A 16,408-nucleotide genomic window follows, 5' to 3' on the forward strand; every position below is an offset into this window, starting at 1 on the left:
ATTCCAGTCTAAAGTTGTCATCTTGCACTTGTCAGTAATGTCAGTAAACAAAAATGAACATTTTATTCACTCCACATTTTATATTATATATATTTTTTTTAAATTTAAAGAAATACTTGGAATGGTTTATCATCAACCCATTGTAATTCTACATTTACAGTTATTCTGAGAAATAGCGGACAATGGCCTTTGTGCTATTAAATAATATAACAGACTGTCAAGGTGAGTAGGTACCAGGAAAATTGAAAAGGTAGCCTTGAGTTGCGTTATTTTTTACAATTCTCCACAGTGAGTCATCCAATAAAAATGCAATTTACATACTTTTATATTTATAACTTTAATTTTGAAATCATTGCTTGAATTCACTGTTCAATGTCAGATTTGTTACATATTTCCACCGCGGCAGTCATATTGGTGTGTATGTAAGCTGGCTTGTGCTAATTCTAGTATTTAGCGGATTCATTCCTGAGATTCTATTGAATGTTATTCTGGACACCCATTACAGAAAGTACAATCGGATACTAGATGTTGTATTCTATACTTACAGTCACCTGTGAATACTGATCATTTTAATGATTATTATAACCTATTTAGACTGTATATATTTGGGGCAAATTGCCTATATAATAATACTTATGCTTAAACTTTTGCATTTTGGGACACAGATGTCCTTTTGGCTGACATTTATTTTTGGCCTGATCCTTTTTTCTGTATTATATATGTGTATATCAAAAAAAGTCCTTTCCATTCCTGCTAGGCTGACTTGCAGTTTGGAACATGAGTAAAAACCTTGTCACTTTATCAACTTCGTATAACTTAGCAGACTAGCTGGTGCTGTCATTTTTTGGTTACAACCTGTTTGTAATGTTATTACAGGAGATGTAATGTCCCTCTGTAACTGTTGTTCACCGGTACCTGAAATAAACTGAAAGTGAACCTCCGAGTCCCGACTAACAATTTCACGGCTCACTCTCAGCTGGAAAAATTATTTTGTACAACTTTCTGGCTATTCCCTCAACATGTACCTATTTGAGTAAAACCCATCATAACCTTTTTAGACAAGAATTTGGGTGGTCAAAGACTTTACTTGTATCACAGCCAGCAGTAGTGTTGCAGTACAATACGATACAAAAGTTCCAGATGTCTGCAGCATGTGTTTTTAAATGTATTCACAGCACTCTCCAGTGGACCAGTTTCAGCAGAGTGAGTTTCAATTGCCCTCCTCCCATGATGACTTGCCCCACAATGCCTGGTCCTCTGAATCCGAGGGACGGCACGGCTGCCCCGCCACCACCTCCCCCCAGCGCCTTGTTAGTTCTGCAGCCAGATCACCAGCCAGCTGTGAGCTTGTCACTCCGCAATCTGCTTTAATTTCACACTTCTCCCCATCCGCCATTAATCCGGCCAGTGGAAGCAGCCCCCTGCGGACCAGCTGTACGGCTTTATCTGCACCTCGCACTTCCATAGCCATCTTTGGCATCACTCATAGGGAGCCTGGAAGATCACAATTACCAGCGAATGCTTCATACATGCGCTCATGCTGTAGCCCGGATTCGGGACTTCCATGGGGCGGCACACACTTTCATTAGCTTGTTTACCTGAAATTTTCTATTAAACATGGGACAAATGATTAATGCGTAATTGAAACAGTTTATCGTAAAGTAACACCTAGACTTAATTGTTTGAGCATGCTTTCTTCTTTTCTTCACATCTTTGAAAATTGCGTTTTAAAATTCTTTCAGAAATCTTGTTTCATGTTGAGCTGATCTGCAAAGTAAAAACCCTGGTGCAGAACCGGTAGGTTCCCATTCAAAATTTATCAAAGGATTGTGTGTATAATGAAATGCTCACCTCTGGTCGCTGTTCAAAGTTTAAAAATATTTGCATTGAAGAATATGAGGAACATTAATAAAGAATTTGAGTCAAAACTCTTTTCTCCAAAGCGACTTCCAATAGAGTTCACTGGAAGTCAATTTGGAGGAAAAACGTCTTCTAAATAAATAAATGTAAATGTAAAACATTTCCCCACAAAACTGCTGTCTAAAACACCACAATTTTTATATTATTAATTCTTCATGAAGCTGCATGCAGCCTTTCCATATTGTATTAAAATCCACAAGAAATGAAATATTTTTCTTTATTTTTTCACTTAGCCACATAGGTGTACTGTGACTCTGTGTTATAAAAAAAAAAAAAAAAAATCTCTAATTCTAAAGTTTAAACCCAAACTAAGCATAATTAGCATTTCTGATATTTTATTTTAACATTGGACACATGCTACAAATTGATTCTATATCTTTTGTGGAGGGGAGATTTCTTTATATAGCCTTAAAAAGTTCATCCAGGTGAGCACACAAAAAAACCCCACATAAACTCAAATAAACCATTTCACTGGAACTTATAGGTCGTTTCAGCTGGAAGAAACATTTCGCAGCCAATCAGAACGGGAACTGGACTTCTCACTTAGGGACCATCGCTAATTTATAGTTGAGTTTTTGAAACAACGATTTCTCCTGAAATTTCTGGATTATTTATTTTACTTTCCACTGTGTCCATCATGAAAATGTTTTCCTAGTATTTTTTCCAGCATTGATTTATTACAGCTTTGTTAGTCTTTCTGCCCTTGAGAAATACTTTAAGATAAGTAATCAAAAATATGACTATGTCTGATTATAATTACAAAAACACATGTAAAGTGAGAACTTTTATGCTAATATCACTGTATTTAGAGATGATACAGTACAGTATTGGAGTGGTCAAAGGGGAAAGAGAAATTAACATTCTGTGGATAACGTTGACAGGAGGAAGGAGAAGGTTTGGGTTTTTTTTTTTTTTTTTTTTGCGTGGGTTAATGTTCATTATTTTCAGATATTGTTTTGAAAGCTTATTAGGGAGTATATTGCAATATTGTATTTAACTCTATTTCAGTGTACTTGGTTGTATACCTTTTGCTTATTCTTTACAGTCTCGGTGATCGTGTTCAGTGTTCACTGGTGTAAGATTTTATTATCTCTCAGGCAACCAGCCTTTACATAACACTGTCTGTAAATACAATTCAAGCTTTTTAACGGCGTTTAATAGGCAAATTGTCATTTTAAATGTGCAGAATCTGTATAAAAGCAATATTTGTTAGTTACATGCCTCCTCTACATTAACATTTGCTCTCGTAACAAAAGGCGTGAGAAGCATCACGAATTGAAGATGGATTAAAGTGGTAAAATACTCAGTACATACGCCACTGGTTTTATATAAAGACGAAACGGATCGTGCTTCACCGGCGCGATGAATAAAATGAGTCGTCAATGTGTTCCTCGTTTGTATGAATCAACCGGTAGGCTTTTCAAGACACGCGCTCACGAAACGTGGGAAAAAGTAGACGCTCCCTTAAGGCGCCATCTGTTTCAAGGTCCCTCCTTTTTCCATGTGAAGGAGAGACAGTGGGGCGCCTGGAAACGGGGCAGAGCGGAGCTCGAGGACCGAGGAGGGTGGTGAGGAGAGGAGCGGAGCGGAGCCGCTGCAGCTACCGCCACCGCCGCCGCCGCCGCCGCTTCCAGCCGCACGGAGCCCCGCAACGAGTCGTACTCCGTTCGGTGGCTGGAAAAAAGTCCGACGCTGCAGAAGGCGCGGGGAACAGCGAACGCGTCCAACTGCAGAGACAAGAAGTTTGGAATATTTCCGAAGGCGAGAGCGGTTCGGGAGGGGGGAAAAGCAGTGAGTGTGAGCGGCGAAGAAGTTTGATAGTCGGGATCCGAGCGCGTGAAAGTCAGCGCAGCATGGCCGGTGGAGGTGGTCCCGCGCTGGGGACTTCCCGCCGCAGCCGGACACAAGTTTTAGCCGTCCTGTCGTACCTCGTTGCGGGACTCGTGCGGGTGAGCGGCCAGCAGTACGGCGACCGAGGGATGTCGGTCCCGGAGCACGGCTTCTGCCAGCCCATCTCCATCCCCCTGTGCACGGACATCGCGTACAACGAGACCATCATGCCGAACCTGCTGGGTCACACGAACCAGGAGGACGCGGGGCTCGAGGTGCACCAGTTCTACCCGCTGGTCAAGGTGCAGTGCTCTCCGGACCTCAAGTTCTTCCTGTGCTCCATGTACGCGCCCGTGTGCACGGTGCTCGAGCAGGCGCTGCCGCCGTGCCGCTCCCTGTGCGAACGCGCCCGGCAGGGCTGCGAGGCGCTCATGAACAAGTTCGGCTTCCAGTGGCCCGACAGCCTGGCGTGCGAGTCGTTCCCCGTGCACGGCGCCGAGGAGCTGTGCGTGGGCCAGAACATGTCGGACAAGTCCGGCCCCGGCGTGAGCCCCACGGCCGACGTGACGGAGCCCCCCAAGGAGGAGGGCAACCCGGGGCACTTCAGGTGCCCCAAGGTGCTGAAGGTGCCGCCCTACTTAAACTACCGCTTCCTGGGCGAAGACAACTGCGGGGCTCCCTGCGAGTCGCTCGAGTCCAAGGGCATGTACTTCTCCCAGGACCAGCTCAACTTCTCCAGGCTCTGGATCGGCATTTGGTCCGTCTTGTGCTGCGCCTCCACCCTGTTCACGGTGCTCACCTACTTGGTGGACATGAAGCGCTTCAGCTACCCGGAGCGCCCCATCATCTTCCTCTCGGGCTGCTACACCATGGTGTCGGTCGCGTACGTCGCCGGCTTTCTGCTGGAGGACAAGGTGGTGTGCAATGAGAAGTTCGAGAGCAGCGTCCGAACGGTGGTGCAGGGCACCAAGAAGGAGGGCTGCACCATTCTCTTCATGATGCTCTACTTCTTCAGCATGGCCAGCTCCATTTGGTGGGTTATTCTGGCCCTCACGTGGTTCCTCTCAGCTGGGATGAAATGGGGCCACGAAGCCATAGAAGCCAATTCGCAGTATTTCCACCTGGCCGCCTGGGCTGTGCCGGCCATCAAGACCATCACCATCCTGGCGGTGGGACAGGTGGACGGGGACATCCTCAGCGGGGTGTGCTTCGTGGGGATCAACAGTGTGGATGCCTTGCGTGGATTTGTGTTGGCTCCGCTCTTTGTCTACCTCTTCATCGGCACCTCTTTCCTGCTGGCCGGCTTCGTCTCCCTCTTCCGCATCAGGACCATCATGAAGCACGACGGCACCAAGACGGAGAAGCTGGAGAAGCTCATGGTGAGGATCGGCATCTTCAGCGTGCTCTACACGGTCCCGGCCACCATAGTCATCGCCTGCTACTTCTACGAGCAGGCCTTCCGGGAACAGTGGGAGAAGAGCTGGGTGTCGCAGGCGTGCACGAGCTACGCCATCCCGTGTCCACGGCACCGTCACCCCCACATGACCCCCGACTTCACCGTCTTCATGATCAAGTACCTGATGACTCTGATTGTGGGCATCACATCGGGCTTTTGGATTTGGTCTGGTAAAACGCTCAACTCTTGGAGGAAATTCTACACAAGACTGGCTAACAGTAAACAAGGGGAAACGACGGTGTGACCTCAGTGGTAGCCCACCCTGGTCGTTCCCCATCCCTCATCTACTTTCCTCCAAGTACACTTTTATATGAACTGAAGAACAGCTTTCTGTGTGACAGTGCTGGTGGACACACTTTAACGTGTTTCCTTGTACATAAGCATTTTGAGATTTTTTTTGTAAGTATATATTTGTATTTAAAAGAACACGCATTCACTACTTAAAAAAAAATCAACATGTATTTTGAACAGAAAAGGAAAAGGTACAGATTTTTTTTTTTTTTTTTTTTTTTAAAATTCTTCCTGAAAATTGGGAATAACCTAATGGAATGTCTGGATTTTCTAGACTTGTCCACATTCGTTCTGCTTTTATATTCACAATCATACTGTGACATTAATTCATATTCTGTCTTTTGGGTCCAAAAGCCTTCTGAAACAATGTACTAACTAATATTTACATTATAATGAAGTTGAACATGATGATTTAAGCCTTCAGTGTAAGCAGTGTATAAGCTGTGTATAGTTAAAGGGCTGATATATAAACCTACAATGTGTATATCCTTTTCTTCAAGGGCATACTTCTTTGGAAAGGATTGAGTCCAGAATAAGTATGAGGTTATGAAAACCTGGTATGCTGCCTTATCTTTCTGTGGGTATTTCTTGAATTGGGCAATGGTTCAGTCAGACTTACTATTGAAATTATTTGTTCAACTTTTCTGAGGCCTGGGAATGAATTTGGTGGTGAAATTAAATATGTTCCAACAGATGGATAATGGCAGATTGGTCCACACTGCCCTTGAAGAATTGAATTAAAAGAAAGAAAAAAAGTGGGAAAAATCATAAAGCAATACAATCAGCTTTACCTATACACAGTAAAGGAAAAGATTTACAGTACGACATGTGTTCCACAGTTGAGAGCTACTTGTGAATACTGAGAGCGCCACACAGTCGAGTGCCTTTGTTCTTTTTTTAACTATTGGGTGAGAACTTAAAATAGATGAGTCTGTGCTACTCGGAGGTGAAGACCAGAGGTTCAGCTGTACTTGTTCATTAGAGGCTGGTCCACAGCAGAAAGACCCCCCCCCCCCCCCCCCCAACTGAACCGAAGACTGTTTACACCTGGCTAGAATTGCACCCAGGTTCGGTTGAGCACACGCAAAAGTAAAACATCACCCTCGTTTTATTGAAATAGCCAAGGGATTTAACGAAAATAAGTGAGAATACTGTTTTTCACGTCTTATTTACGTGAGTTACAGCCACTAAATTTGACACGTATGTGGGACAATCCGAGATGGCACTTGGTACGTTCCGCCAGCTGGGTGCAAAGGGCTAGGCCACTGCTTTCTGCAAGAACACTACCTTGACCCTTGTTCTAAGGATTTCTGTAGCGGTCCAGAGGTACTTATTAACCAAACATTTAATTTACAACTTTTTACCCCTATTTACATGAATGTAATAAATTTGCACAGCCTTCATTTTTGATCATATTTTCTTTAAAGATGTTTAAAACTGTTGAGAGCCTTGGAGATGTGCCCTTTGCTGCAGAAGTTACTGGTTCTAATTCCATTGTGTTCTGCAGTCTGAGGGACCCATGTGCTTGTATTGATCTGCTGTGCTTTATGCTTAGTTTCAGTTCCACTGTTCATGGTTCAAATTGCTCCCACAGCAGTAGTAACAATTGTCACATTACCAGCTCAGATGTTTTGTCCCAAGAGTTTAAAGACATACTTGTACCGTGGAGCTGATTCAACTTCAGTGCCAAAGTGCTACCATTGCCGACTTAAGGCAGTATTAATTTTGTCAGAATCGTCAGCCTTTTTCCGGTTAAGTGAATGTTATCAATAATAGTCTTGAAACAAGACCTTAATGGAATGAACCCCTGTGTAACTGTACTGAAGTACAGAAGACTATATGCCATTAAACCAGTTTTATTTCAGTATAAAATGACTGCCTCATTTATGTAAAAGTGGGTCATTAGTTTTCTTACTGGCTGGAAATGCTTTCCTTAAATTTGGAAGTATTTTGCTCACGTTTTCATTTCAAAATCCTTTTTTCAGCTGAATACATCTTTTGCATGGTTCAAGAGAAACATCTGAAAACATTAAAGCCTATATTAAACTGTACTTTTTCCACACCTGTTGATTTCTTTGTGGTGTCCGTTATTTTAGAAGTATGGGTATGTGCTTTAATTTCATGAAAGGTTAAAATTTTGTGAGAAAGTTATAGTTTATACTGTGTATTTTGTATTAAATATTGTAATTATGTGGGGTAAAATCACCTGAAAGAACATTCATTGAATAGCCATTTGGGTGATGTCTTTCAAAAATGTAGAAGAATGTTGTAGGTAATTAGCCAGGTAAAAAGCAAATAAGTTTCCACCAATTATTTTTCCATATACTACAATTAGTTCATTTATTTTATATATATATATATATATATAAGATAGAGGACCAGCAAGTGAGCAGTAACTGATTATAATAACTGTTTCTAAAAATGGGCTCTTGTTATATAAAGATAATAGCAAGTGAAATTTCTTAGTTATTGTTATGGTAGGTCAGTGTTTGCAGATGGTTATCAAAGTAATGACATGAATTTGCAAACTTAAGATTTGCCTTTATTTTGCTGCTTATTTTCATCATAATTAAAATTAATCCCTGTATAATTAAAATCCTTTTGGTAAAAAGAGCATCAAACAGCTTTTTAAGTGAAAATATCAGAGATTTAAACCTTTAGATTATAGCAAGAAGTTGTTCTTGGAAAAAGTAATTGCCTGACATGAAGAATTTTAATAGTTTTTAGTTTGGCTTGTTTTTCCTCAATAAATGAGTTTTTGTACATTGGAATATGTTTAAAAAATAGCTAGTTATTTCAGTTGGTCAAATTTACTCTAATTTTGGGGTGGCGTGGTGTGGTGGCTCCACAGGTAATGCTTTTGCTTCCTCTCTCCGGGGTTGTGGGTTTGAGGGCGTCCTCAGCTCTCTTTACTGGAGTTTCCCATGAGCTCTCTGCTGTGTTGTGTTTCTGCCTTGCTGTCTCTACACACACTGTTCCCGCTTTTCACTTGCAGTCCAGTGTCTTGGGTTTTCCACAATGATTATGCAGTGTTTTATTATAGGTAATGATTGTTTTTGTGCTGTAGCTGTGAATCACATGAAACCTGAGGATGTTCTGGCAACAGTGGACTGCAAGCCTAGGCAAGCTCTGAACACAAAGGAGCACGGATGAGTCTCTGGCACTTATCTACATAAACTTCCACGTTCCATAGGTCTGTCTCTGTTTTAAGAAAGTTTAAAACCATGCACACTTTTAACCCTGCAGAGTCATCTTACTGTGAACTTAGTTCTATTTGTGTTCTCGTCAAAGCCGAGCTCTGACCATGCGTACATTTGTGGATTAAAAAGCGTTCCAGCATATTGTTCTTTCTCTTTTTCTTTTTCTTTCTTTCTTTCTTTCTTTCTTTCTTTCCACTTCAAACTAGAAAGGTGATGGACAGAGGAAGAAAGCGGGCAGACAATGAAAGAGGACATGGCGATATCCCTTCCGTCTTCCGTCGTTGATCGACTCGTCATTTTTGCCAGCAAGTGTTTATGAATAGTGGGCCAAAGAATGTTCGCACACTGCATTCCAGGCCTCGCTGACGTGTCTCGCTCCTCGCCTGGAATTTACGGCTTGACGAAGGCGCAGCTAGGCACTGGTGTCAGTATGTTCTTATCTCCTTGGACGGCACCGAACCTCGCTTTTCACACCCATAATCCGTCAACTACATCTACGTTTGCCTGGCACCTTATTGTCAGTTAATGCTGTCAGTGGGGAGGAGGGCATGGGGTGTCCCAGCTATCAACGTGTTAAGCGATATTTATTTTTAAAATGCATGTATTTCAAACGTGTGCATTAAGCATTTGATTTCCTGGTGCGTACGTAACGCTTGGCTTGCTGTAGATATTTGAATGGCAGGGAGGGACCCAAATGACGTTTGGCTTTTGAGATCTGAGCAAAGATAGTGAGCTCACCCCAGTGTACGCGCACTTTGGTGCTGAGAAAAGGGCGCAAAGGACAGGAATGAGGAGCATACGCATCCTGCGGGTGGGCTGTCACACCCTCCAGTGCCGACAGATGATCGTGGGAGGAAAGAAAGTGAACGCTTCCTCGATGACCTCCTAGATTTATGGGATTGGTAGGACATTTCTGAAGTTCGACACGACAACCCAAAGTTATCACAGTGCGGAATATGAGCCCCCAACACAAACCAGTCAAGAATTTCACTCCGATTAATGCGGCTTCTGTGCAGTTTTCTTTAATCTGGTGAGTGAAAGATAACTTACATATGAGCAAAAAAAAATACATGTGTACAGGACAGCATTGCTCTTCCGTTATGGCACATGCATTTTTATTTTGAAACTTCTTTTGTTTGAGATCGGACGTGTCTAAAGACAAAGCAGCAATGACAAGTGTAATTTCATCCTTAGCAAACTACTCAATATGTGACTAAGGCATATTTGTTCTACTCGATGAATATCCAAGGCATGACAAGTTCACACATAGTACACCCACGTTTTAATTTGGAACAACACAGCCTTGTTGGTACCAGTCTTTGGTATCTAATCCTTCTTTTGTTCCTGTGCCGGTGAGTGGCCTCACCAGGTTGATTGCTTGTCCTATTGTGTATTGACCTGTTAAGAAGCCAAAAAAATAATCTCATTAAACACATTATAAAGACGTAACGCAAAAAAAATGTTAGAAAATTCATGGAGCTGTGATGATGGGGTGTAGAGTATGAAGCCCTTGGTGCAAGATCTAGTTTCTGAAGGTGTGGGTTTGAGCTCCTGGGGCCAAAACTTTTTCTCTGGCATACTTTACAACTAGCTTCTATTCAAAATTGAAATGAAATGCTTCAGCATCCATCCATTTTGGAGTTACATTATTCTATCAAAACAGTTCAAGTTGCATAATGGTTACATATGGTATGTTATGGGGCCAAAGATAGTGGCTGTCAGAACGTGACCCATATTTTTTTTCCTAACTGATGTCAGTGCAATATATTGACAATGATGGACTAATGGTCAACATTAAGATATGGACAAGAAAGTGAATCCATGGCACTGAATTTGTTCTAAAAGGTATCTTCAAATTGATTTGCAAGCAGTGTTGCTAGATTTGGAACTCCCAAGTAGAGTACATTCCTTCCAATAATTCTCTAAGTCTTCCACAACATTTGTCCTCCCCAAACGTGACCTCACTCTAACATTTGTGAAATGAAATGCACAGCGAGCAAACCCAACAGAAGACCCACGGAATTCCAGAAATCCACTTTCCCCTCTGTTGTGGCTCCCTTGCAGCCTGAGAGCCTCCGGGCCGATGCTGGTGACATCTGGACAGCATTTGGAGTTGGGTCCTAAGGACGTGGTGCTGTTCACCTCTTCGGAATCACATTTACATGGCAGCCTTTTCTGCACCAATCCATGAAAGACTTCTCTGATCCATCCATCCTAGAAACTGTTGGCTAAAAATAAGTAAGAGACATTTACTGGACAGTCTATGACAAAGGGGATTCTTTGGTGGGAGGGAGGGAACTGTTTTTGTCAAGAAATATTCCCTTAGGACCCAATGGCAATTCTTTCATCCTAATTTGGGGTGGCCACAGAAGACATAGAGGATTGTCTCTAAAGCCTCAGATTTCTTGGGGGCCCTGTGCTTTTCAACATTCAGTGTTAAAAATTACAAAGTAGAATTCATAATTCAATTTTAGGAGCATTCACTATGTTTAAAAACTAATACCAAAAACTGAAAATATGGTTCCCTGTGGAAACAGTTTGCCTAAAGTCTACAGTGTTATTAAACTTGGCAGCTGACAAACTCATGTGTCATTTCCCACTGCCTACATTGCTGTATACCTGATAGCAAATACAGAGCAAAATAAAGCATAATTAGCTTTACATATTCGAACTATAATCTTCATAACAACTCATTTGACTGTAGTCACGTCGTCTTTGTTTCTTTGTCTGATGTGTTTGTTTCTTTGCCTTATGCCTGTGTTCGAGCGGTCTGTGTCCCTGCATGAGAAGAGCGCTCTATAAAATTAAATCGAATTGAATTTGACTACTACAAACACATGTACGAAATTGTTTGACATTCAGGACTTGTGTATTGAGCGTTCCTCTATTTTGCTCGTATAGCACAAGCTGTACTTGTGGAACAATGTGACCCACACAGAACCCAAATATAATTAGAGTGTGATGTGTAAAAACTGGAGGCCCCACCCTTTAGTTAAGATAGTTTTCAAGATCTGCACAGTGTCCGGTGTACTGAACCCAGAGCTGTACACGCACGCATTTTGAACTGGGCCAGAAGTCCTTAGACCTTAGGAGCTTGCTGAGAAGTTTGAACGTGAGCGTCCAATGACATGCAGTCGAGTCACACAGGCTGCTTCTGCCAGGAGGACCTGAACGCCCTTAACCAGGTGTCAGTCACAGGGACCGGGACCTTGAGGACGGGAGGATGGAGGCTGAGTGGAGGGGGAGTGCCCTGCACTAGGCTTCTCATGTGGCAGACGGCTCTATTCCTCCGTCCAGAGCGAGGAATGTAGCGCAGTCCTTTCCAATGGCTCCGCCGTGGGGAACTCTCACAGGGATCATAATTACACCGCAGCCATATGGCCTCATTTATATTCTATTACAGGTTAAGCTAATATCACTGAGGAATATGCTAAATACCTTGCAGACCAGTAAGGGAAGCCCCAGAATTAATCACTCATTTGCATCGCCTTCTTTCTGGCATCGCCTTCTCTCCAGACCCGAAGAATCTAATTAATCATTCATCTTGTGTCATTTATTTATTTATTTCTTTGTTTACCTGCACGGGCATTTGCATCACAGTGTTTCGGCTGCCTCTTGCTCCTCTGGCATTATGATCCTGCGCGGAGTTTTCATTTTATCTACGGTAGGTTGTTTACTTGAAAACTCATCATTTTAAGGCTACTTTGTAGTAACCTACACATTTCAGTGGAAATTGTGACGTGTGTTTTGGAGCGGTAAATTGCACCGTTACAAACTGACTTGTGTAGAGCCTTGTTAAACCCAGCTGGTGTTTGAGAGAGGTTTACAGTAGATCTATTTAGTGCCTTTGGCACAGCAGTTAGCCTGTCTTCCAGCTATATAACATACTTCGGTGATACAGTATATAAGATTTGCTAGAGCAGCTAAGGAAGTTATTCTCAGTTTACCCACTGCATTGAAACCATCCGACAGCACTCCAGATAGTTTCGTGAAGGCTCGCTGCACTCTGTAATGTAATATGCCACTCTTCAGCCTTGCCGTCCCTTGCGTTCTTCTGCTGCTCAGATTAACGGAAAACCCCAACTTTCCGAATCGTAATTTTGTTTTCGTCATTTGATCTTTAAGCCTTTGTGTACTAACAGCTGTCTTTGTGTGACTTTGGCCTCTTAAAGAAGAAATCAAATTTGACCACATAAGTGGAATCAGGCAAACTAGAGACAATAGCCAGTGGCAGGTGCCCAGTCCTATTGTACCAGCTAATACACAGTGTCGTGGACCTAAATTTTAGCTATGTGACGTGACGTGCATAGAAAGAGGGAACGTTTGGAAAATGCTAACAGCGGAACTATTTTTTCCTTCTTTTCTAATACGCGGTGTGTTTTTCCGATTTTTTCGCGCTCATTCCTAATCAGTTTTTGGAAGTATTGTCTCAGTCTTCGAATTTCATGTCCACTGAATTATGTATTTCAAAGCAAGTCAATTTTTTATAATGTGCTTTTTAAAATTCTAGCTGCAACCAGTGGGAGACCTGTACTCATCCTCTGAGTTGCTTGAATAATTTTTTCCTACACTGTCCAGTCGGATGGAAAGTTCAAGGGATAAACACATGACAGAGCACCAGTCTTGGGCAAAAGCTGATTCCTTCTGTTCTTTCACATTTTTTTATCAGCACACATCAGTCTCAGCGCAGGTACGTGGGTCTGGCTTCAAGTTCTCCTTTACATGACGTGACCTTTGCACCTACTTCCTTTGCACTTGCATCAGCCGTTACGCAACGTGACCTTTCCACAAACTTCCTTAAATTTGAACCCTAGTGACCTGTGTACCATCTCACGTCACCTTTACGTGGACGATGAGATTCCCAAAACTGCACTTCTACATCAACCCTTCTTTTCAGTCCTACAAAAAACGGCTACGAGCAAATACATACTGTTTCCATTAAGAAAATTTCATGGCTGCATAGTTTCATTCACTCTGGTCTGAAAAACAGACCCTGTGGATAATTTTGGAAATAATTGAATTTGATGTGTATTTTCCTTTCTTACCCCTGGAGAAACCTTTTTGTAGCTTGTCCTGTTCATCTAGCGTGGAGCTCTGCATGAACACGGTCCTGCTGTTGTCTAACACCAGTTTGGCTCTTATGCAAAATTTCTCACATTTAGCACTCACTGCTGCCAAAAGCCTGAATATGTTTAATCGTATGCCAATACAGAATTCTAGGAAATACACATTAAAAACCTTTATTTGGACCACGAAGAGAGTAAAACCAAAATATGCTCAGCATTCATTTGAACCACAGCCGACCATCACACAATCACATTGGTGTTGGATGCTTTGGTGGTACTGAGTGGTATTTCCCACATAAACTATATTTATTTTCATACTTACTTGTAATCCAAATCTAATGAAGAGATGCAATACTAGTCAAAAGTTTGAGCGCAGTGTTGGAGACTAGCTTTTTTCTTTCGGCTCTCTGCATCATTATGACCAAGCACTTTGTAATAAATACGAGATTGCTGCAAAAAAAAAAAAAAACAACATTGCAGATAAGCTGTGCCACTTTCAATGTAATTTTTTTTTTAAAAAAAATCTTGCTGATCTACAGAAAGTCCAGGAAATCATTTTTATTTCCTACAACAAGAACAACTGGGAGAGCATAAGTTGTATAGTTAACTGTTTATAGTATATGTATATTTGCACTAAATTCAGATTATCGACTTAGTAAATTAATTATGTAGGTCTAAAAGCTGTCCTTAGGTCTAGTGTTGCATGTTTATATTTATGCTTATTTTACACAGCACCGTGGTCCTGCGAGACACGACATTTCGTCCCACTGTATGTCCACACATGTAGTGGAATGACAATAAAGCTTGACTTGACTTGACTTGACTTGACTTGATAACTCTCATACTGGAGTTATTATTGTTATCTTTCTATTAAACTTTTATTTCTTTTTTAATAATTGACAACTTCTTCCATATTATATATTCGTTGTGATTGACCGTTTTCATTTATTCATTAAGGAGATGCTTTTCTCAAAAGCCATGTACAACTCATAGGAAACAAAAGTGCACATTTGCAATATTTTCATTTCCATTTAAGACTTACATACTTGCGATACAGTCACACAAACAATCATGAACAGCCTCATTTCAAACAGGTGTGCTCAAACTTTTAACTGGTACTGTAGTAGAAGTCATCTTTAACAAAAAATGTACTTCATCTATAGTCACATGATTGCATTTGCTTTGTCTAATTAAAAAAGTGTTTCTAATGATTTCTAATGTGACTGAAACATTGAACGTTAGTGCTTCCCTTTGCAAATTCACTGTGTCTCTCCACTGCAAATTCACGCGCAAATGTTCACACATACATATTCAGATGTAAAAGCTGTGAAATTTTAAATGAGTACCCTTTACACGTAATGGCGACAACCTCAGTGTTTACGTAGATTTCTGAAATTGTGAATCTGGAGTATTGCCTGAGCAGCTGTATCCCAGGTTTCTGCGTTCTCTTTTCATTTCCTTCTGTACTTCCAGAGTGTCCTGCTGTCAAAAGTCTGGACCGAGGAGTCTGACTTGGGCCTGTTGCAGTTCAACGGGTGAAACGGTCACCTGGGTCATGTTTTGGCAGAGCTGAGAGGATGAAACATGTGACATCTGCTCCTGCTGAGCCTCACGAGTCTGTATGTCTTTAGCCACGGAGATGCAGTTTGGGAGCGTTTAATCGCACTGAGGCTCACTTTCTTAAAGGGTGAAGGTATATAATAATAACATAATAATAATAATAGAAGCTAAATTATTTCATTTCACCTTGGAGAGTATACACTTGTCCTAATGACAGATTTCAGTGTATGTTTTCGACTGATGCCACACAGATTTAAGATGCTATTCATTTACTTGAGTTTCCAGTGGAAAACCTATGGTATGTTTCCCTAATATTTCTCTTTAAATTTTCAATTAAGGAGAAGCACTGTATAATATTATATAAATGATGTGAGCTTGACTATCTTAAAGTGCTCATGTCTTATGTTTCCGCGATTGATGCTGGACCAACATGATTGTGGCTAGTTGATTGTGTTACTGGCAATTAATGGATTGGACCCGTTGTTTCTGAGATGTCGCCCTCAAATGCATGTTTGAAAATAATATTCCAGTGCAGCTAAATACAGGGGGAGTTTGCACGTTTGCATTATACTAAACACAAGCTACATGATCTGTACAAGGACCCTGACGTCACATGGAGAAACTACCACCTACTTTCTTCAAATTGGTTGCATCACATTTGTATGGCTTATCATGTTTTTTCTTTTTTTCCCTACATCTTTAATATAAATTCCACTTATTTGACAGAGCTTTGGTCTGACAGCCATTTATTCTGTGCTCTCCTGAGCAGAAGTGCTGTTCTGACAGAGGGCTGAATCTGTAGTATTACATCAGTGAGCATGAAGACCTAAATTAATATCCAGAAACAGAGCCAGAAATCGACTTTTGGTGATTCATTAGAAAACCACTGAAAAGAAAATTCAAAGCTGTGTTACAGAACATCTTTTTTGACTATGATTATGTTAAATGTTTGGAAGCTTAAATTTTCAGCACTAAGTATTTAAGCAGTTTATGAAATCTGTATCATCCAGCAATCCGGCTGATAAGATGGGTTGTGGGTACGAAAACGTCAAGCATTTTGTCACATTCCTACAGAAAGGTAGCTT

The 16,408-nt window shown here is 41.5% G+C and overlaps 1 protein-coding gene across 1 annotated transcript; it reads left to right on the plus strand.

Annotated features, from left to right (window-relative positions):
• Positions 1-3,467: 3,467 nt before the first annotated feature.
• Positions 3,468-5,632, plus strand: LOC108933334 (frizzled-1-like). Its single transcript, XM_018750302.2, has one exon. It carries the CDS (start codon positions 3,774-3,776, stop codon positions 5,448-5,450), a length of 1,677 nt encoding a protein of 558 aa, XP_018605818.2. The 5' UTR covers positions 3,468-3,773; the 3' UTR covers positions 5,451-5,632.
• The last annotated feature ends 10,776 nt before the right edge of the window (positions 5,633-16,408 follow it).

This window comes from Scleropages formosus, chromosome 23 (genome assembly GCF_900964775.1).
Source record: "Scleropages formosus chromosome 23, fSclFor1.1, whole genome shotgun sequence".
NCBI lineage: Eukaryota > Metazoa > Chordata > Actinopteri > Osteoglossiformes > Osteoglossidae > Scleropages > Scleropages formosus.

Bases quoted from the DNA above. Each gene is read 5' to 3' on its own strand.
- LOC108933334 (XM_018750302.2), top strand. From the start codon at position 3,774: ATGGCCGGTGGAGGTGGTCCCGCGCTGGGGACTTCCCGCCGCAGCCGG.